This window comes from Rhinolophus sinicus, linkage group LG03 (assembly GCF_036562045.2).
Source record: "Rhinolophus sinicus isolate RSC01 linkage group LG03, ASM3656204v1, whole genome shotgun sequence".
NCBI lineage: Eukaryota > Metazoa > Chordata > Mammalia > Chiroptera > Rhinolophidae > Rhinolophus > Rhinolophus sinicus.
The window spans coordinates 149,507,916-149,532,535 of NC_133753.1; the positions used below are offsets into that span (position 1 = coordinate 149,507,916).

Below are 24,620 nucleotides of genomic sequence, written 5' to 3' on the forward strand. Positions count from 1 at the left end.
TCTTAAGATAAAAACAATTTATCTCATGGAATATTACCCAAAACAAGTAACTTTAATAAACTAAAAACTTTGACTTTATTGCCAATACCAATTCATCTTGAATTTCTTACTAAAAGGTTATGGTCCTCTATATTACATTAATTTAAATCATTTTTTTGTCCATATTAGATTGTGACTTGAAGAAAACATACACAGAACTCTTTCCTTGCATCATCATCTTACCACGTGCGAGACAGTTTCTTCTTGTTTGCTAACTGTATTTCAAAAGTTAAACTCACAACTTGCTTTCATTTGATTAATAACTAAAGGGCATGCTAACGGATAAGAGAAATAATCATGAAGTCATTTATATTTATTGCCATAAACAGTGTATATGCATATACATATGCATATTAAAAATATATTTACTTATTTTAATATATATTACATATTTATTATCTATACATTACTTATATTTACTTATATATACATAAATATATGTATCATTCTGCTCTGTTCTACACCCTAAACTACACCTAAACTAAACCATATATGTTTCTTACATACCTTCTTTTGCTGTTCTAGGGACAATGCTACTCAGTTTATTTGTGTTTCCTTTTAACATCAGGTGTATACAAAATAAGCTAGAACACAGCATCTAGAACTGACTCATCAAGATGTTTTTAAAAATATTTGTCTCATGCACCTTATTCCTATATTCACTACAAACCTCAAATGTAGTTAAATGCTAGGAATTTTAAAACTCTGAAGATAACATCCCCCTCTGTATCTCAGCTAGTCTTCAGGAGGGGTATCAGACAGTACTGATTTATTCTGAAGTGCAAATTATGCCAGATAGCACAATAGGATATCTTCACAACAGGTCTTCATGAAGAATAATAGCTTATTGAAAGAATAATTAAATGTTAGAAGAAACATTTTATAGATGGTGAAAAGAAAAACTGAAGAGCCTTTAAAACTTCTTTAAATTAAAAAAAATAAAGACCAAAGCCATAAGTCTCATGTTTAAGAAGGAACTTTCCTATAACTCTCAAATTAAAACCAAAAGATAGTGGGGAAGGAAGGCTTTTGCTTAGGATACAGAAAACTGGAAAGAGCCCTGCTCTCAACCCTAAAAATACAATAGCTGGATAATCTGCAAAATCACAGCTGTACTTCAACCCATCAAAGAGCAAACAACCAACCAACTCAAGGAGAGACGCGAGACTAGCACTTGTTTACCGGGAGCAGACATCGAATGACATATAAGCAGGAAAGAAAAATTCAGCAAAAGCTTATAATGACTTAGTGAAGGCTAAAGGTTGGTTGGAATGTGAGTACAGAAACCCTAAGAGCCAAAGGCACAAGGGGAATTCACACTCACTCACAGGCTCTGCTCCACAGACCTCACCGGGTGCTCAGAAGAAAGCCTGGAAGCAGGCCTCACTCCAGGTACAAGCCGGAAGGAGTAGAGCAGCAGTACCTGTAAACTCTCCTAACTTCCCTCAAAACAAAAGCCTTAAGTGGAAGGGAAAGGAGGTTAGCAAACACCATCTTCCTCAGGGACAGGTAAAAAGCCAGTGCAGCTGGGAAAGGCCACAGAAAAAAACCTTGTAACACTAGAGGAGAGTCAGAAATATGTCCTTACCCACACTACTACAGAAACCTTACAGAGCGGGCGGGGCAGGATCACGAGGAAGGCTGGACCACCCCACCCCAGAGACACAGCTTTCCTAAGACTGAGGCAGAAGCAGAACAGCAAAAATACCGTCTTCAACCTGAACCCACCCTCTCCCCACAGTAGGCTAACAAGCGTAAAGGAACAAGTAACAATAGTTTACTCCTAGGGGGAGACAGAGTGTGGAAAGAGTCCCTCTCTGAGGGGCGGGCACAAAGGGGTGGGCTAATGGAGCACACAAAGAAAGTACCTCTGAGAAAACAAGCTTCACCGTAACCATAAGGTAACAGCAAAGGAATCTGAGGTCTGTGGGGGTACTGAGGTGAAACATAGCAACAACAACCAAAAAAAACCAAACAAACCTCAATAAATTCTTGACTGGACTGCCTGAAACACATACCCTCCACCAACGACCACCATATAAACACAGACACACTAAAAGCCTCACAATAGAAAAGGCATGTCTATTTCCATACATAAAACCTATTTATCGCAGTCTTCATTGTCTTCAAAAGATGTCCAGCTTTGAACAAGGCATAAAAAGAAACAAGAAAAAAACAGACAAGAAACAAGGTAATCAAAAAAAAGACTCAGATATAACTCAGATGTTTGCACTAAAAAGATAAGGAATTTAAAATAACTATGATTAATATGATAAAAATTCCAGTCAAAAAGATGGACAACATGAAGAGTAATCTCAGCATATATGTAAGCTATAGGAAATAACCAGATGGATATGGTAGAAATGAAAAACATGAAAACAGACATAAAGAATACTTCTGATAAGCTTATCAATACTCAACTCAGCTGAAGTTGAAACTGAAGACAGAAATTACACAAACTGAAATGCAAGGATAAAAAAGAGTGGAGAAAAAAGAACAAAGCATCCAAGAGCTGTAGGGCAATACCAAACAGTCAGATATATATTTAATAGGAATTCCAGAAAGAGAAGAAAAAGTGGCAGAAGAATTATCTGAAGATACAATGACTGAGAATTTTCAAAAATTAACAAGACTCCAAACCACAGATCCAAGAACATTAGAAAACATTAAGGATATACACCGAAACACACACACAAGCACAAGCGCGCACACACACACACACACACACACTCCCTCTCTTCTCTCTGTTTTTCAAAATAACCAAAACCAGAATTAGTTTTGAAAAAAAATCTTGAAGGCAGCAAGAGAAAAAATGAAATTAAATACAGAAGAACAAGAATAAGAATTATAGCCAACTTATCATCAGAACCTTCGCAAGCCAGACCACGTCAAAGTGATGTGTTTAAAGTACTGAAAGGAAAAAAATGTGAACCAGAATCCTATACCCAATGAAAATATCTTTCAAAAATGGATGAAAAAGCTTTTTTCAGACAGAAACTAGAAAACTGGTTACCAGCAGACCAGTACTAAAAGAAATATTAAAGGAAATTCTTCTGACAAAACCTAAAAAGCCAGAAACACAGATGTAAAGGAAAAAATGGAAAGCACTAAAATGGCATTAATGAGGGCAAACATAAATGGCATTAATGAAGGCAAACTTTTCCTTACTTTTAATTTTTCTAAGACACAAATGATTGTCTAAAGCAAAGTTAACAGCAATGTACCAGATGTTTCTAGTATATGTAAAACTAAAAATACATAACAAACAGCACAAAGGATGAAGGGAGAAAATGGGAGTATCCTATTGGGAGGTCCTTAGTGCACAGGAGTAAGAATGTTACTATTTGTACACAGACCAAGATTAATTAAAGATGTGTATTGTGAAAACTCAGGTATCACTAAAAAAGATTTTGATAAGAGGTAGAATAATGAAGAAACAGGAGAACATAAAATCATTTACAAATACTCATTTGATCCATAACAAGGCAAAGAAGAATAAAAGAGAAACAAAGAACAGTTGGAACAAATAGAAAATAGCTCATAAAAAGACAGATTATCTTAGTCATACCAGATCAATAAATGTAAGTGGCATAAACACTAATTAAAAGAGATAGACTATCAACGTGAATGAAAAAGCAAGACCCAACTATATGTAGCCTACCAAAAAGAGCCTCTTTAAATATAAAAACATTGATAGGTTAAACAACAGCAAAAAAATAATATACAAACATGAATCAAAGGAAGCTGGAGTTGTTGTAATAATACTAAGTAGAAAAAGCATTATTACAAGGGATAAATAGGGACATTACATAATGATAAAGAAGTCAAAGCACAAAGAAAACATATAATAAATATATATCTACCTAACAAGAGAGTATCAAACTACGTGAAGAAAAAACTGATAGAACTAAGAAACAGAAAAATCTACAATTAAACTTGGAGATTTCAACATATCTATCTAAGGAATTGACAAAACAAGTACATAAAAAATCTGTACGGACACAGAAGACTTGAACAACACTATGAACCAGTTTGCCCACAATCGTATTTACAGAACATTCTATCCAAATATAGCAGAATATACATTCTTTCAAGTGCACACAGGAAGTGTTATGTTTCAGACTTTTAAAAGCCCTAGCACTGCTACAGTCTAGTATGAGGATTTTCATATCAGCTTTTGCACTCAATCTGTCATATGAAATGTTAATTTTGGTTGAAAATTAGGAAAATCAGCTTCACACAGATACATAGTATAAAAAGGGAGAACCTTAAGCTTCCTAAAGAAAACTCCAAGGGTCCTTACATCACACTTAGTAAAACCATTATTATAATATCAATTCCTGCACTTTGAATATGGTTTTAGACTTAAAATCAAATATCTTTATATAAAACAATTAAATTGACTTTCTGGTTCATACGTATACTCTATGTTTGTCAAGATGTTAAAAAGATGTTACAGTTCATTTCTTGATTTCAATTAGCAAAAATATTCTAATATAAAATATTCTAATATCCCCATGGATATTAAGTATGGTATAAAGAAACAAGACATAAATGCTGTCTATTGCCCAGAGACTGCTTGCTTTTAAGAAGTATACCTAGAAGCCTTAAAGTAGCTGATCCCTCCTAAGAAGTAAAAAGGATGAACAAACTGAAAACTCAACTCTTCTTAGATCTGAAAGAGAAGTGAGGTCACAAAACTGCTACCCCAGCGCGGGCCCGGTGGCTCAGGCGGTTGGAGCTCCGTGCTCCTAGCTCCGAAGGCTGCCAGTTTGATTACCACATGGGCCAGTGGGCTCTCAACCACAAGGTTGCTGGTTCGGCTCCTCGAGTCCTGCAAGGGATGGTAGGCTCCGCCCCCTGCAACTAAGATTGAACATGGCACCTTGAGCTGAGCTGCCGCTGAGCTCCCAAATGGCTCAGTTGGTTGGAGTGTGTCCTCTCAACCACAAGGTAGCCGGTTCGACTCCCGCAAGGGATGGTGGGCTGTGCCCCCTGCAACTAGAAAATGGCGGCTGGACCTGGAGCTGAGCTGCGCCTGACACAACTAAGAATGAAAGGACAACAACTTGACTTGGAAGAAAGGCCTGGAAGTGCACACTGTTCCCCAATAAAGTCCTGTTCCCCTTCCCCAATAAAACAAATGTAAAAAAAACACAAAAACTGCTACCCCAAAATTAGAGAGGCAGACTGGTGAATATGTAGTCAAAACTTACCAGCTCAAAAAGCCCTGAGCAGAAACCTCCACCGAAACCAGTGCCACTGTAGGAAAATCTGAACTGTAATTGACGAATTGCTGGGGGCTCCGAGTGAACAACTCAGAGTTAAAAACTCCAGGGGGACCTACTCATAGAGAAGCCCCACACATTTGTGAGTTTTACCACCAACAGCTCAACCTGGTTCTCACAGTGAATACTGGGGAAAATCTCTTCATGCCTCCAGCAGGAAAAGGGAAAAGACACTATTTGGAAATACTCCAGAGCACTCTATTTTTCACAAGGTCTGCCGTCAAGAAAAACTAATTAACAAAAGCCTAACATGCTGGGATTTTTAGCAGAGTCCACCCTATGTAAAAAAATAATCTAAATGGAGCCACTTTAAAATGGAATCAGAGCTGCCATCCTAGAGAAACTGCCCTGCACACCACCTTATGCCTCAAAGCTTTGGAATGTGATAGCAGGGCAAAATAACCTTTGGACTGAGCCTAAAGCAACATTGTGTCCCAAAGAACTGTTTGCAAAGATAACAAGAAAGCAGATAACGTGTTTCCCCGAAAATAAAACCTAGCCGGACAATCAGCTCGAATGCGTCTTTTGGAGCAAAAATTAATATAAGACCCGGTCTTATTTTACTATAAGACCGAGAAATATTGTTTTACTATAATATAAGACCTGGTCTTATTTTATTATAATATAAGACCGAGAAATATTATTTTACTATAATATAAGACCAGGTCTTATATTAATTTTTGCTCCAAAAGACGCATTCAAGCTGATTGTCCGGCTAGGTCTTATTTTCGGGGAAACACGCTTAAGTGTTACTCACAGCTGAGGTATGAAGGATACTCTAGTTAGATTTCCGATTCTGCACAGACATTTTAGATTTCCCTGGAGTTTGCAACTGTCTTTTGTTATTTTTTAGATGTACTTATCAGTAACTGATCACTATTCTCTCCCTAACTGGTGTAAATCTCTTAACATTCAAATTCATGAAGGATTCTAACTATTTTATCTTCCTGAAGCTGTTTCTCTTAGAATCTTCGGATTTGCTCAAATCTGAATGAACAGAGCTCTGGGGTGGCCACCAGTTATCTTGAGACCTTGCTTCAGTATTATCCTGGGAATAAGCTAAGCTAGACCCCTCTCTTACGTTTTCTGGATCCCACATTTTCTTTTGTCTTTGTTGACTCCCTCATTTCGGCAGAGTGCATCATTTATTCTAGTAGAGTCCTGAGATATAACACAGGGAAGGCATACTTTCTGAAATTCTGTTGTCTATAATATCTTTACTTGGACAATTTGATAGTTTGAGTGTAGAATTCTAAATTAGAAGGTATGTTTCCTTCAAAATGAAGCAGTACTTGATTGTCATCTAGCTTTTAGTGTTGCTATTTGAAAGACTAATGTCATCATGATTCATGGAACATAAGTTCTGGAAATTTCCTAGAAAGCAGAATAAAACAAAAGGATAGAAAATATGAAAAAAAAATATTAGATTTTCTTCTCAACAGTCCCAATATCTAATTAAAAAGGAGTTTTACTAAAAACACAAAGAAAACAGAGAGGAAGAACTAATCAAAGAAATAAAATAAATTTTCCCAGAATTTAAGGACCTAAGTCTCCAGATTAAAGATGTTCAGGGAGTAACCAGTTTGTAATAAATGAAAAATATACCTTCACCAAGACCCATTTTCATTAACTTTCAAACACCAGGTAAAGAGAGAAAATCTTAAAACGTTCCCAGAAAAGGAAAAAAAAAATGAGTTCCCTAAAAGATTACGAATCAGAATGGCATCAGATTTCTCAACATTAATACTAGCCATTCCCTTGCTAAAAGCCAAGGGTATGATGCTTTCAAAATTTTGAGGGCTATAATTTCCAACCTGTAAGTTAAATGTGTTGTAAGAAATAAGCATTTCCAGATGTGTTAAGACTCTAGAAAAAGAGAAATCTCGTTTATACCAGTTTCTCAGCAGTCTACTAGAGGATGTGCTATACCAAAAAGGATAGACTAAACCAAAAAGAAAAAGAGAGTTAAGATTCTGGTACAGAACTCTAACACAGAAGAGAAAGAAAAGAAAATGTCAGAATAACAGAAACCAACCAGTTCAAATGAGGGGAGGATAATTGAGGACTCTAAAAAAGATGTCTCTATGGAGAAAAAGAAATCGAGATCACCTGACATATTTGACAATAGTTTTTCAATTATGCCAGAGAATATGGAAGGAGTTGAAAGGAGGGTGGCTAGGTGGGTGTGTATAAAATGAAGCAAGAGACCAAAACAAGGCAACTATTTACGGTAGTAATTGTAGTTGTACAAAAAAAAAAAAAAGAAAATGTAGTAATATACTAAAAAGTCCAGATGTAAATACTATTTACATAGTAAACAAGGAACTCCTAATATTAACCTAATCTAAAATTATATTCCATGTAATGGAAGGGCTGTGGGAACAAAGGGTGTATGTGTTGGTGTAAAAAGCTCGTGGGGCCACACAAGCTATTGAAAGTTAATACTTCATCATGCCTCGCAGGAAATGAGTGTAAGACACCTGAAAGTTGAAAATCAAGAAACGGAAATTCACTTCCATCATGACAGAGTAATGAAGTCAACAAATCCTCTCCTCCCCAAAAAACAAAGCTGGACAAAATTCAAAAACAACCATTTCAATGCTCTGATCAAAGGCATAAACTGAGAATATTTATGTATGAAAACTGAACTTTGGATAAGAGCAGCGTCAGTCTGTTACCATTCTCACCTGGAACTGCTTGTTCCCTTCTCCCATAACTCTCTTGGCAAGATATTTCAACGAGGGTAGAATAAGATATGAAAATCAGCACCTTCACTGCAGCTCCCAGGGGTGACTCACACGACCAAATGGGATTTATTCCACAAATGTGTGCATGAAAAAGGGGCTACGCAATAAACCTGGTGGGGAGGGGGGTAGTGGGGAGCACATCGCAGGCCTGACAAGCTCAGTATCTGAAAGTAACCCCACAGGATGGTCTGATCATAAATTTCTAATTGGTAGGTAGTCAAAATCCCAGGCCCTCGCTTCCTTTGCAAAGGAAAGGCGCTCTCTCCATTGTTCTTGCAGATCTAGGATAACATACCTTTAAAATGTCAGAGTAATTTTCTTTTCCTACTCCTCGAAGGCACAACCACTGGCACCAGAACATAAGACCTCTAGAGCATGAAACCACAGAATCCCTCATTATCTTGTTCTCCAAATACTATCTCTAATGTGCTGTATATATTGACTGTCCTGTACCCACCGACGTACAAGAAGTGTTCTGCCATTTTGCCTTTTATCCAATCTTAGAGATTTCCCCGCTATGCTTTCTCCCACCTCCTTAATCTACTACCTTTTTACATCTTCTCCTTTGGTTCTAATGTATCATATATGCTGCAAAACTGCCATTCTCCAGAGTATTTGAGATCTTGCTCCCCAATATATGGCATCAGTTTGGCTCAAATAAACTCAGAAAAATTCTCTACAGGTCTGGACGTTTCTTACGTCGTCGACAGTTGATTCAATATCTGAAAATCAATCAATGTAACTCACTATATTAATAGAATAAAGGCACAAAACCTCATAATTATCTCAGCAGACACAGAAAAAGCATCTGGGAAAAAAATCTAACACCATTCAGGATTAAAAAAACTCCCAACAAACTGAAAATATAAGAGAGGTTCCTCAAACCAAGAGGTTGGGGGTTGGGGAAAATGGGAAGTTGGTAAAAGGGTACAAACTTTCACTTATAAGATATAATGTCTAAGGATCTAATGTAGAGCATAGTGACTATAGCTGATAAAATTACATAACTGAAATTTGCTAAGGGAAATCTTAAGCATTCTCGACAACAATTAATAAAAGGTAAACATGAGGTGATGAATGTGTTAATTAACCTCATTGTGGGAATCTTCTCACATTGTATATGAGTATCAAATTATCACTATACGTTAAATATATTACAATTTTGTTTCTCAATTATATCTCAATAAAGCTAAAAAATGAAGGTGAAATGAAAATGTTTTCAGTAAAATAATAGGGACTTTATTGCCAAGCAGACCTAAACTAAAACAAATAAAAGAGATAATATTAAAAGAATACATAAAAACTTCATTAATCTAAAAGAAATCAAAGAAAGAAAAAAAGTATATGATATGTTTTATACAGTAAGTAATAGATATAAACAGGTAGACAATAAATATAAACCCATATACACCAGTAATTACTTTAAACATAGACCTAAAAAAAAAAAAAAAGTTAGAAGACTAGATTTTTTAAAGTTTATCTTTATCTGGCAATACAAAGGACTTACATATGCCTTAAGTATAAATCCTGATTTCCTCTACCTTGTTTCCCTGGAAAATAAGACCTAGCCTGACAATCAGCTCTAATGTGTCTTTGGAGCAAAAATTAATGTAAGACCCAGTCTTATTTTACTATAAAACCAGATATGGTATGGTATGGTATGATATGATATATGATATGATATGATATATGATACTGGGTCTTATTTTACTATAAGACCGGGTCTTATATTAATTTATGCTCCAAAAGACACATTAGAACTGATGTCCGGTTGGGTCTTATTTTCAGGAAAACACGGTAGCTCAGACTGGGGAACCAAAAGACAATGAACTAAAAGCAGCAAAAGATAACTGTTTTGTGGATCATCAAAGTAAATGATAAAACCTAACAAAAACAAAAAAGTAAAACATTCATTCCAGCTACCTTTGTTGACCACCTATAAAGCCAAATATTTTGCATACATTACCTCTAATTCTCTTATTAACTCTGCAAATATTATCCCCAGTTTACATTCAACTGTGGCACTAAGCAGTTTTACTGCATTTTCCTAGAAGCACACAACTTTTAAAAGGGAAAGCCAGAATTCTAATCCTTTCTCAGTATGTTTCCAATAGTTATACTTTTTCAACAACACACTGCCTCATTAATAATTACCTAATATTTTAGAGTATTTATATAATGCTTAGTGATTTGTAGAAGCATAAAATTAAGAACATAGTTACAAACTTTTAAAAACATGTAAAGGACAAAGTGACAACTCCAAGTTTAATTCTGATACACAATAAACAACTTTTAAAAGCACATACACCTCAAAATTCCCTATGTAATTTTCCTTCAAATTCAGGCAATGGGATTACCTTATGAAGGACAATATCCTTTAAGTATTATCAGTAAAAGGAGCTCTTGGTTGAAAACTAAGAGACATCATATTCATATAGAACAGTAGTTTATACAGTTTGAAAACCATCTTTTTCATGAACATTGTGATATTCTGATGGTGTCAATAAACAGGACTTTTTACCCCGGTACCAGAGAAAAATACTAAAAATTTAAATCCTCAAAAGGTAACTCTAAGAGAAGACTAACTTGAAAATAATATTGATCTTATATTTATACAAGTATCACTGAGTATGATATCAACATTAACTTCCTTTGGAATTCAAACATTTTTGGGGTGTCTGAATATCACTCAATTGATACATATGAATTCTACTAGCCAGTTTCAGAAATGCCTACCTTTAAATAAATTATATTACACATTTCTAAAGGGCAAGTACCATGTCTCTTTTTCTCTCCAGCCTAGTATACTGTCAATGTTCAATGAGTAATTAATTTAACCTTTGGGTACTTTATATTTTCCAACTATTTGAAATTATAAGTTATTTATCTTAATAATAATATCTAAAAGAATCAAGTGAAATAATGAACTTTCAAATGAAATACCAAAAAAGAAATTCAGATGACACTGGAAAACCAACTTTTCATGCATAATAACTAATTTAAAGATGATTATTCCTAAATGGAATCTACCTTTATCACATTTAAAAATCACTGTATGTAATTATCAGTATGACTTATTATATATGATTATTGAATATAATCAAATGTAGATTTGAATTTTTCAACGAGTTTTAAGGCTATTATCAAATACTTTAACTCAATCTAAAGGCATTTTATAATTCAGTAAAACAATTATATTTTTCTTCTCAGGTTTGAGTTAATATAAAAAAGTTTACTTACTCATATATTATTTATTAAATAAATTACAAGTTCGTGATAACAAGGTTAATCATTAACCTTTAAAAAGGAATTTCTTGAAATACTGAGTTTATTTACTTTTAGACTCTGAGACAACAGGGAGGCAAAAGAACAGATAAACTATATATGGCAATTAAAAACGTAGCTCCAACTGACTAAGAGACAACAAAGGATGGATCATTCTAGGATAAAGACTTCCTGCTAAGCTCTCTAGTTATTTTTTTAGCACTCCACCACAAAGTTAACAGCTACTCTAGAAATATGGAATTATCACCCATCTACAAGAAAAAAATTCCCTGGGCAACTAAAAAACCAAATCTGATCACATTCTCAAACCTAATGTCTCCTCTAACTTGTATGGTTGCAATGACTGGTTTATTCTAAAATCAATCCCTGCCATGCTGTTCTGATTGCTAACTATTCTTTTCCTCACTAATAGGGAAACTTGGAGAAATAAAATTCGCAGTAGACATTTACATAATTTTATGGCAGAAGAGGCACATATATCATTAGCCAGAGAGAGTAAAACTTGAAAAACTTTTTAAAAGCACTTTAGCTTCACTGACGGGTCTAATTAATAAAAACTGAATGTTTTCAATAACAACTTCTTTTTAAAAATATGTGAGTCTGGTCTAAAAAGTGTTAGTTACCCATTTTCTACTGACTTACGTAGTATGTTCAGATGCTTGTGTTTCATTTCTTAATCACCAGTCTTGAAACAGAATATGAAACATGCATATCTTCTGACTGCCCTTCTCAAAGGCAGTAATCCTAACTGATCTCAAATAAAACACTTACATGAATAAGTAAAGTCTATTTAAAATCCCATATTTAATATAAATAATCATATCCAATGTATGTGGTTTGAGAGTTTTGTATTTAAGGAGAAATGTGTCATTAATAAGTGTTTAACAAACTTCACTAGGTCTTCCAAAGAGATTAACAGATTCAGAAACACCTGACAATCTGGGTGAAGAAAATCCCCAAGGTATACACTGAGAAGGTATATTAATGATTTCAAATATTTTAATTTCGACTTTCCCCATAAAAAATTTTTCTTCATAGTTCTGCTCTGAACAGTAAAACTAATTAACATATTTGTGATATACTCTAAAGGGGTGAGATGCAGCTAAGAACTTAGACTACAGATTAATAATGCCAGAAGTAAAAATGTTCCACAAAGCATTTTTATTTCAATGGCAAAGAAAAGGGAATAAAAAGGAACTGACTTCAAGTAATAAAAGGTAAAAGCTGGCTTTTAATAGTTGCTTTTGGCTACATTGGTCATAGATTGTTTAAAATCCAAAGTCTGTAGTCTCAGGTCATTTTTAAATCTCAAAGACATCCCCATTCCCACCCAGTAGCATCACTGTAGATACACTGGTAACGTGATGTAGTAGGCAGGCAGAGTCTTGATGTCAAAAATTTTAAAACATTGTGATCCAGGCTTAAATAACAAGGAAAAGAACAGCTATAACTCTCTTCACTGATCAGGCGAGGAGTAAATAGGTCCCTTCAATTCTTTACATCCCATATCTACAGGGGAAGCTCACCCCATTCCTTGACAACCAACCTCCCATATTTCAATATATCCAAAAGTTCTTTCCTCATCTTCCCTGCTCCTATTTTCTTCCCTTCATTCTATTTCTAACCAATTTAGTTTCTGTTGAATGATACCTTTTCTCTCCAAATTCCCTAATCTCTCTTTTCCTTCTGTTTTTTCCATTTACATATCTGGGTTTCCAAATTCCGTTTTGTTTGCCTGTGTTGTGTGTGTGTGTGTGTGGGGGGGGATTGATACACATTGTGGTTAATCAAAGAAATTGTATGTTGAAGTGAAAAAAAAAGTTAAAGAACTGAATGTGGCCCTTTAATTTCCCTACCATATCATCTGCACAACACATGCCTATTTCCTAGTAATGCTGCCCCTCATTAGAGAGAGTTGAAAGAGGTTCATTATTCATAAATTAATTTACTCAAATAAAAATACATTGATAAATGATTGAATACATGGCCTCAAAACAGGGCTATCATCTACATCAGCATCTCCCAATGTTTGTTTCTTAAAGTAGTCCAAAACGTATTTCACATACAAAAAATAATGGTTTCATGGTCAAATCACAAAGCACACTAGGCTATTAAAGAGTCTAAGAAATTCTAAAATGAAGAAACTTGCTTAACTTTACCAGCCAGCTATTCCCCAACTTAAGCATATGAACCCTTTTTTACACAACACCTATTAATATCCCACAGAAGATACGAAATGTTAATCCTAACCATTGATTAAAATATACCATGCAAAGTATTATATTTAATTACTCTTACAATCTAGTTTTAAAATGTTACTGTCTTTTGAAAAACCAAAAATTAATATACACAGAAAACAATTACCAAGTTGCTAGGTGAAAGTGACTCACTTTAAATACCCCATGTATATTTACCTTACGCAGGTTCATTTAAGACTTAGGCGGTAATCACCACTTGTGACATTTTTTGAAAGGGGAAATGAAGAGCAAAATTTTCCTTAAAGTCAACTGTATCATATGGAATAGAATCTTTTATAACTATTAAGACCTAATACTCTTCTCATTTTTCATTCATTCATTTTCATATTTAATCTTTTTCTCAAGTGGGAGAAAAGAATGGGATTTTATAACTTACAAAACTTAATGAATACATAGGCATGTTATATATGGCCTTTTCTGAAGGCATATTATACAATAATAAAAAATTTTTTAATGAAAATGTGTCAATTTTGTCTTCAAGGTGTATGTACCATGAATGATTGACTTCACAGTTTTAAAGAACACATTTTAATGTACATTTTACCTGAAAGCTCCGTAAAGTGGTCTGTACCAACAGACAAATGAACAAGGAGTAAAAAGCAAGAACCACAGGATACTCAGTCCAAAATCAACCCCTCGTGTAGAATCAACACAAAACCAAGCCAAGCATCCGAAGATATTTAGAAACAGTGTTACGGCGTGGACTGTGGAATCAGAAAACAAAATAGAAAACAAATGTTTACATTCAATTTATGAGTTCATTCAACAAAAGTTATAAATGAAAAAATACTTCCTAAGAACAATGTATTCTACCCATTTTTCAAAACACTGCTGTTTCTTACACATTTGAGTTGAAAACAGAATAATCACAGGAAAAGGAGTCCTAATATACACACTAGCAAAAATTCTTTTGGCCCTCTCCTAATAGGCAATTACAGAGCTAAACCAGAGAAGCATTACCGTAAGGTCTTCTTCCCTAAGAAGGAAACATGTGATGTGTCCCTTGATCCAAGGCCCAAGAAAAAAAGTAGTGCCTGCCAAGAAAAAAACCAGGACTTGGGAGGAAAAAGATCCTTCACTCAGAGCTGTTTTTACAGAGTGCTTTGTAGGCTTCTCCCAGAGCAGACTACACACAGAAGAGAAAACTGGAGAAGTGTCCTGTGCAATCTCATTATAACATTTTTAAGCAATAAAATTAATTAGAATCATTGGACTAAAAATATTAATACGTAGAAATTTCCAGTGACTATGTAGTCAATCTATGAAGATTATTAATTCAACTTCGAGTTGTCCATTTTCTAAAGTTCTGGGATAAAAACAGCATTTTGGTAGAGAATTAAACTTATTTTAAAAAAATAAAAAATTAAAAAAGTACACTATGATGCATTTCAGCTCCTTTGGCAGACCTTTCCTTAGTTAGCACAAATAGATCTTGGCAAACTCTTCATATGATGTTAATAATTACTTTCCCTGATGGACCAAAAACAATAAAATCTGAGTACCGTCTAACTATACTATGATCCTAAAGAACCACATTTATCCATTATAATTAATTTTTAAAAAGGACTTTCAAATATTTATTCACAGGCTGAATTTATTATAAGAAATAAATTCTTTCGGAAATTAATAATTTTCAATGTAAATTATCAATACAATAAAAATGTACCAACAAACTACTACTTGAATTAAAAATAAATGGAAAACCTAGTGAATCTAAATAAAAAATCTCAACATACATTAAAAACAAAACTTTAAAATATCTTTAAATTATTAATCAAATAAAATTAATAATTACTGAAACAGGACAAAAACACACATTCTAGGATGCCTCATCTAACTTGCTCTCACCAAACAACTAGATAAATACACAATCTCTAGAGTAGGAGAAAAAACTCCAGAGGAAAACACCTAGGTTATAGTGATACAATAATATTGAGCTAATCAACCTCTGTGTGTTTCAATTTTTCAGCAGAAGCTCTTCCACTTTTAAAATTCGGTTCTAATCTATTATACAAGAATGACTCCTACTAATTATTGTGATTCCCCAAAAATAAGACCTAGCCGGACAATCAGCTCTAATGCTTCTTTTGGAGCACAAATTAATATAAGACCCGATCTTATTTTACTATATTAATTTTTGCATCAAAAGACGCATTGGAGCTGATTGTCCAGCTCTTATTTTTGGGGAAACATGGTACTTTACTCCCATTAGGACTTCTAACTCTCATGAAAGCTAGTTTTGCCTTACTCAAAATCTTTTGCCTCAAAATAAAAGCAATTCTGTTCAGGGCTTAAAAACAGAATTCAAAAGATTATGAAATAGAAAATTATTACTCTGTAACATTAAATGGCATCTAACTGTCTGAAAAAGATTTATACGTTCAGAACATTCTAACTCAAATTTCAACCTTCAGAGAAGCCATTTTTGAAGAAGTATTTGTTCCAGGAAATGCTTCTCCAAATCAGAACCTTAACTGGAATCTTGAGCCCTCTTTGAATGGAGTTAATATATCTGCCAAATGAACGGGATTAGGAAAAACTATAGCCAACTATATTATTTCTAACAATCTCAGAAAGTTATACATTTCTGAAACAAAACAGACGTATTTTAAAACAATCAGCATTGGTAAAGCAGTTAATCATTCAGTTAAAATTAATCATTTTCCCCATTCAATTTCTATTTACTAATTCTTTACTGAATTTTCTTCCACCCTCATTTCCCCCACCAAAAACAGGTTTTTCACTAAGTCAAAGAACTTATATGTAAAATGTTACGTCAATTTCTGCCCATTAAAAAATAATTATTGCATATATGCATATATATGATTATATTGATTAAATATGAGTTTGTTAGCAAGCACATACATGGAATCAAAACCTTTAATATTAAAAATATGTAATACTACTGACCCTGGGGATTCGCAAAAGATATTAGATCAACAACAAAATCTCAAAAAGAAACTAAAAATAAGAGTAAAAATGTCCTATCCATAAGAAAATGCTTTTCACACTCCAGAGCAACTTCACATATATAAAGAATGCTCCTAAAAGATTTTAAGGAAAATTATCTCATATATTTAGAGGGAAAAAAAAGGCCCCCTATAATTACACAGTAAAAACACACAGTTTCCTCCATCAATAAATCACCCTACAAACTATCCATTAACCCAGAGCTTCTGCAGGTGGGCAGTTGTGACAGCTACCTCCTACTGACATGGTGATATTAAATGGGCCCAGGACTACTGTTTTGGAGTAAAAATGAAACAGCATAAGTGCGAATTCTTTTTACTTTTTTTTTTTTGTAAGTGCGAATTCTGTGTACATACAGCAAACTGTTAACAGCTTGACATTTTATTTTAGTATTCCATGAGTTGTAATTATACTCAAAGCAATGTGAGCATCACAGCCTAAAACGTATGTTCTAATGTCCTATTCAATAAAACATCCTATACTAGGTACTTTCAATAATAAAAGTATTCATCCTCACTTGAAAATGTAGTGTAAATTGTGCTCAAAGCTATAAGAAAAATTATTATATTATTACAATATTTTATGCCTTAAAAAAAGTCATAATGCTTTAATAGAATGACCTTTATTTGCATAAAAATAGTATGCATAATTATTTTCAGAGCAAATATTGCCTAGATAAGATTTTCCAAGGAAAAAGACTTGTAAAATTCTACCCATGTGACAGAGAAGTCTTTTCCTCAAAAGAATGCCAGTTCTCATTATATAGGTTTTCCTCAGCTGAGAACTTAGGTTGTCATATATAGTACAATTTTGAAGTACTATGAAAATTAAAAGATCTATAGGAAAAGACCAGTTAATAATACTATCCTTAATATATGAATTCCAATAAAAGGTGGATTTTGACAATAAAATATAAACTCTTGTGTAATAAATATATAATTTATTCTATACTTACACATCCACAAGTAGTACATAATTTTTACTGTCTTTTGGAATTCTACAGGAATATCTACAGAAAAATCCTGATAGAAACAAGGTCCCACGGGAAAACTGCCAGGAAGAGGTGGCCAATTATTTTTTCTGCCTGCAAATTAAAAAAACAAAAAAGTTATTTACACTAGAACAAATATGTGCTGTTTTTTTTGTTTTGTTTTGTTTCATAATAAAGCACATTATTTATCCTTTAATAGATATTTTACAAATATATCACTGTATCTCTACATTCCTAGAGAACTTTGAAAGCCAAGCTTTGTATCTTTTAAAATTTTTTCCAAAATCAGTTTAGAAAACATTAGATGGGAAAATAATTTTCCAGTGTCATATCATATAATATTTAGCAGGAACCATTTATGTACAGTTGAAACAAGAAGAAAAAAAAGAGCACAGAACATACTCAGTACTTTGCCCTAAAAACAAATTTATTTCAAAGTCCCAAGAATCTGGGTCTCACATGAAGGCCATGCAGTTTTCATATCTCTACAACTTCCTCCTCAGTGACTTAAATCGGATTACTAACCCATGTGGAGAGCAAAGACCCAGCTTCTGAATCTTTCGAGTTTTATACTTTAACTCCATGAACACAAGATTAACCAACACCAAAGTATCAAATTTGAAAATCTCAAAATCGCAAAAAAATCATACCCAAAAGGCACATATATGAAAACCATAAAAATATGAGAAAACATGAAACAGTCATGAAAAGAAACTAAGGAATTAAAGCACTGTCAAAAACCTAGAGGAAAAATAAATTCGAACTGTAAGGGGGGAAAAATAATGTGTCTATATAAAGAAATTAGGTTAAAAACGGGGCTTGGGAAGTGATGGAAGAAATAAAAAAATCTACAATTAAAGAAGTCAAACATTTAAAACAGAGGGTAAAAATAGCACCTAAAGGGCATTTTCTCATTTAGATATTATAATCCCACAACTTTTAAAAATTAGGTTTTACATACATTTTATAGACTAGAAGCATTTTCATAGTGGAAAAAAAGCATGACCTATTTCTGATTCTCCCCAACATGTCTCCACTGTTTGTCACCCTTTTCAAATTTCACATGGTTCATACATTTGCCATTCAAGTCTCACAGGAGTATTTGAGAAGCAGCAGAGCACAGCAGTAAAGAACAAGGCTCTGAAACCGGAAGTGCCCAGCCCCTTATTGTCTAGGCAGTCTTGGGCAACTCACTTAACCTCCTGAAGACTTTGTTTCTACATCTAAACAATGAGAATAACAACTACACAGAATTGTATCGAGGATTAAATGTATAACATACTGCAAATCTAACTAAATTTCCCACTCTTCATTACAATCTTTACTAAAGTATCTCTCATAGAGATAACTTGTATTAGTCAGTGCTAAGAGAATAGGGCAGATTTTAGTTACATGTATTTCAGAAACACTGATTTCAATTAAACGTTTAGTTTCTCCTTTTTGAGATGCTGTCTCTGATGTTGCATGTAAGAAAACGGTCCAGGATAAATGTATCCTCAGGAGGCCCTAGACTTACACATTCTAAGATAAGGAACAAACAGATCATTTGTTAGTGTTGTCCTAGACTGGTCATTCCATCACCATCCCAGACATACTAACGATGACCTGTCTAGCTCTCTCATCCCTCCTTACCCAGATACTGCTAGCTTTCCCTAAAATACACCGTTGAAGTGACCTTTGGTAGACACAGCCTGAATGGATTTCATAAATAATCAATTCAGCATTTATTTATTTCTCTGTCATCATCGAAATACCCTAGGCTTCCTAGAGTCACCACAGACATATTTTTTGTAAACATGACTTGACAGATAGGATACACTTGTGAGGATGGGCAGATAATTTGAAACTAGGCTGAAGAAACCAGAAGAATCAAATGTAGGGCACACTCCCATGTACTCATAAAGCTTCATTAGACCCAAAGACAGCCAAGTGCAGAATCAAAGGCTCCTGGCCTTAAAATAAACCAAAATTATCATATTCGCAATCACTTTCTGTGTGATAATGCTAACACTGTTTTAATCTATCAAAAGACTATGCAAATCAACCAACATTAAAGAGCTATACAGTATCAAGTAGGAAAGGTGTCTGATCTCCTAGCTATTACAGGAAAACAGGGCAGGGTTTTATCTGCCAGCCAAATGACCCAGAGCTACTGCAGGAATAATTCAAAGTGTTTAAAAGTGGTTTTTATTTCAAACTTCTTTGGATACTACCATGTTGACTGAGGTTTTGCATTTCTCGTTCTCGACGATCTAATTCAGCTGCCTTTCTTTCTAGTTCTTCCTGGCGTTTAAGCAGTTCAGCTTGAGCCAAGGCATGTTCCTAAACAAAAAATAATGATTATTTTATTTTTTGGTTTGTGACTAAGTTGACTAAGTTGTCATCAGTATAAAATATAATATCATTGATACGCTATTTCTTACTTCTCCCTCTACTATGTTAGAAACCTAATTCAAAAGTTCTTCCAAAATGTAGGAATTCACTATAAATTAGTTTCAGAAACTATTATGGAGATACTTGCCCCATTTTGATCTTTTGGTTTTTAAAAAAAACCTCAGTGGGCATGCTGGGCACATTAGAACAGGAGAAAATTCTAAGAGTGGTCAGAGTCCTAAGGTAATTGGGAAAACGAAATTAAGGTGTTCTCTGTGTCTAAATGAGTGAAAAACAGAGACAAAGGGAAGAGTGGAAGAAAACAAGCAAATGGAAAAAGGGACAGCTGAACTGGCTCTTATGATTTGGGTTAATTGGTACATAAGGTTCCCAGTGCAATAATGTGTCACATCTTATATTTTATAAAACAATGAGGTGAAAGAAGGTCTGGTTAAGAAATTCTGGTTTATAATTCCATCTGCCTTTATGTGATACCAAGCATCCTATTTATCTCCTTTTCTCTCATATTTTGGCCACTTTCTACTTCCTACCACTGTCCCTTGCTTAGCCGTTGTAACTCTCTTCCAGTCATATTTATTATTCTGTCATTGTTACTGTAATGGTATCATGCATTAAAAAGTAATACCAAAGGCAATACAAATTTCACTCTACAAATTGTACACCAAGATAACATATAAATTCAATTAACTGCTAAAAATGGAATAAAGCAAATGTTATAAGTTGAAAAAGAAATCAGAAGTATTATAGAGCTGACAAGGTACTAACCCAGACTCAAAAGTAAGTTAAAAATTATGCAGTAATGCAACATATGAAGAATTACTTTGCTATGAAATGACAGTGATTATTAATGATACTGTAATTTCCAATATGAATTTACACATGTAACATGAACTAACCTTTGCAATCTGTGTATAAGCTGGATGTTCCTCTGTTGGTTTCATTATTGCTGGTTGTGTACTGGGTACATTAGGCATTTTCACATTGCCTGGTGGAGGCTAGGAAGATTAAGAAAAAAGCAAATTATATAACATAGAGATCCAACTTTTAACTTCTTTCAAAAGGCATAATTCCAATACAAAGCAAAATACCAGGCTCTGCCTCTCTTCCTCCCCTACCTTCTCACAGGCAAGAGTGGCAAAGACCTTAGGCTCCAGCTCTCCATCTCCATTTTCTCAAACTCATTCATTTCTCTCCTCTTCAACCTGGGTGCTACCTCAAACACTACACTTTGATAATATAAAGTGCCTCATGAGCAAGATTAAAAGGCAAAAGCTAAATAATAAGCAATACATACAAGAGTCAATTAGTTAATATATTTCATATGTACAAATCAATATGAAATAAACATATTATGGGAAAAAATGCATTTAAAAAACTCTTAACAGGCAACTTATAAAAGAATCACAAAAGGAAAACATCAAAAACCATCAACCTCATTAGGAATCAAAAATGCAAATTTCACCTGATTATTTTTAAATCATTATTACCATAAAATTACCACCACATTTTAGAAAAGATGTGGATATTCTCACACACTGATAGTGGGAGCATAACCTAGTTCACATAATAATCCTGGAATACAATTTGGTATTATGTGTAAGAGCCACAGAAGTATTTATACCCTATGATCCATAAATAGCTAGTCTTTAAAAATATGAAAAGGAAATAATCCAGGGTATGCACAAATGTTTGTATGCTAAGAATGCTCACTTAGCATTATTTATAAAAGCAAAAGTTAGAAATAACCCTATTGTCCAACAGTAGGAAAAGTTTAGATAAATTATGATACATTCACAGAATATATCACGTAGCTATTTAAAAATTCTGAAAAATATTTAATGTAATGGAGAAACCTTGTACTATTAATAAGTGATAAAAGCAAGTTATAAAACAAAATTATACATACACTATAATCAATTTTTTATTTAAAAAATATACTTAAAACATATCAAAATGTTAATAGTTATTATTTCTAAATAGTGAGATTAAAACTGTTTTCTTGTATTTTTTATCTCTACTATAATCTTTTGTAACCCAAAGAATTATAAATTCTGCTCCACCCCAATATACAGAGGGTGCCAAAAAAATGTATACACAGTTTAAGAAAGGAAAAAACTGTATTACAATTGTAATAATATATACCGATAACAAAAGATGAATACAAGTCATGTGTATACATTTGTTTGGCACCCCTGGTGTTAATAGGCAGAAACAATGAAGCTAATCAGTCCTGTTCTCCAACTAGAAAAGCATGGTCCCAAAGCCTCATTCTCTTGCTTAAATATGCAGTGACAACAAAACAATGGCCAAATAAAATACCTAACAAAGTTAGTTTGGCAGCACGTTTCAGGAAAAGCACAAAATAAATTATCCAAGAATTCACATGGTTAAAACCTTACCATAAATCCTTTACCGGTTCAAGTGACAAATGAAGTATTAACTATAATAAATGAGCAGGTGAGGACGAAGGCTGGATGAGAACTAGTAGGTCACAGTGCTTGCATTGTAGCACTGATGAAGTGTCAGAGAAGGACAAATCTCTAAGAGCATGAGCTGCATGTGACAGCTATTCCACTGGTAACTTCTTCAAAGTTGTAGATGTTACCTAGATCCCTGTTCAGCTCCAGAGCCCAATATTTTCTTCAGTCACCACATACCTGATTATCCACTTCAAGCCAAGTACAGCTCTTGTCATAATTATTAAAGACCTACTCTGATGATAGCCCCTAATTCTTTTCCAACTTGTCACATCTGTACATATGAGTAAAAAGAAAACAATCCACTGAAGACTTCCATTTCAGGCAACACAGCAGACCACAGATCTGTAGAGGACCCCCGGTCCCCATACCTAATACCTAAAAATGCAGATCAAATTTTACTTAAATAGTATTTTAAATACATAACTGAGATGACAAGAAATCCTGGGATGCCAGAGTAGAAAAAATTATAATTCCCAAAACCAAGAACCTCTGTGCTGTGCCAGACACAACATCACAGAGCTTAATAAACTGGAGACAAAGCTTGGGAGCCGATGCGAGGTAAAAATCAATCTGAGATTCCTCCATAAAGCCAGGTCTCCCTAAAAAGCAAAATTCTCAGTGGGTAAGGAAAGAAAACAGCTTCACAGAAAGAAACAGCAGGAACACTTGCTTGTCTTGCCCTTGACTCTGGATAAAGGGAAAAAATAAAAAACACAATAGAAATCTTCCCTGAGAATTCCTAATCATAAACCTACCGAACTTGCAGACTTCACATTACCCAGATAGACAAAATAATCCAAGCTCAAATTTTCATTTCAACAGATCCCAGGTTGGTAGGGAGTTCAGGAACACAGCAAAAGAAAGAGGAACACACTTAAAACCAGACTTCAAAGAATTTTCACAAATCAAGTTCCAAGAAACTTTGGCTCATGATTTAAACACAGAAGGAAACAAGCCACTACAAGCATGGGCCCCTAGACACACAAACTACAAAATAAGACAAGTGATACTGTAATTATCAGATACAAATATGAAATAGGTATGTTTAATAAAGAAATAAAAGAGGGTAATAAAATTATGGCTCAGAACAAGAGACTATCAGAACTGACCAAACATCATCTTAAAATTGGATGGAACTTCTAGAAATGAAAATGGAATTTCTAGAACTTCATACAAATGGAACTTCTAGAAATGAAAACTGTAATAACTGAAATGACAAATTTAATAGACAAGTCAAACAGCAGACTCACAGAAATGAAGAGGTAATTAGAAAAATGGAAGTCGGTCTGAAGAAACTACACAGAATGTGGCAGCGATGAAAAAAAAAAAGGAAAGGAAAATATGAGAGGTTAAGAAAGCTGACAATAGAGAAGATCTAAAAACTAAGAGTTCCCGAGAAAGAGAATAGAGAGATTAAGGGAGACTCAATATTTAAACAGAATGTGAGGACACTAATTCTCTGGTTCAAAACTCCAAAACCCAAACCAAATTTTTAAAAATAAAATAACACCGAGATATGTCATAATGAAAGTGTAAACCCTAAGAACAATTGATCTTAAAAACAGCAAGAGAAAAAAGGAATCTCAATAAGACTGAGAGCTAACTTCTCAACAGCAACAATGGAAGCTCAAGTAGAATATCCCAAGCTGATGAGAGAAAGTAAATGTCAATGTAGACCTCTAAATCCAGTGAGATTGATTACCTTTTGCAAACGAAGGTGATAAATAATGATCAATACTGAAAGAGTTACCACCAGTAGATCATTACTAAAGGAGTTTCTATTTTAGGAATAGGAAAACTGATACCAGAAGGAAAATTTGAGATGCAAGAAGGAATATCTTTCTGCCTCGCTGGACACTTCTGAGAATATCATCTTCATTTTTACACACATCAAAACTCCAGATATAAAAGGAATGTCAACCTATCGGTAGAAAACAAGAGGACACTCTAGTACAACTGATATACCAGAGTAAGATAAGCTCTTCTCCTCCGGACGACCCTGAAACTGTGTCTGTGCTGGCAGACCCTGGGAAAACCTTCAGTTCTCAGAACGGTAGAAGGTGCAGAAATGGTGACAGAGAAAATAATTGAGACTAGCCAGGAGAACAGTACCGCGTTTCCCCGAAAATAAGACCCGGCCGGACCATCAGCTCTAATGCATCTTTTTG

General features: G+C 34.2%; 1 protein-coding gene across 1 annotated transcript in view; it reads right to left on the bottom strand.

Annotated features, from left to right (window-relative positions):
* SCAMP1 (secretory carrier membrane protein 1) overlaps positions 1-24,620 on the bottom strand; it is a 79,397-nt gene that overhangs the window by 22,740 nt on the left and 32,037 nt on the right. Inside the window, exons 3-6 of the mRNA XM_019728169.2 lie at positions 20,869-20,967; positions 19,792-19,900; positions 17,543-17,671; positions 14,162-14,321 (exon numbers count right to left, since the gene is read on the bottom strand). Coding sequence (XP_019583728.1) covers positions 14,162-14,321; positions 17,543-17,671; positions 19,792-19,900; positions 20,869-20,967 — 497 coding nt within the window. The remainder of the gene's footprint in view (positions 1-14,161; positions 14,322-17,542; positions 17,672-19,791; positions 19,901-20,868; positions 20,968-24,620) is intronic.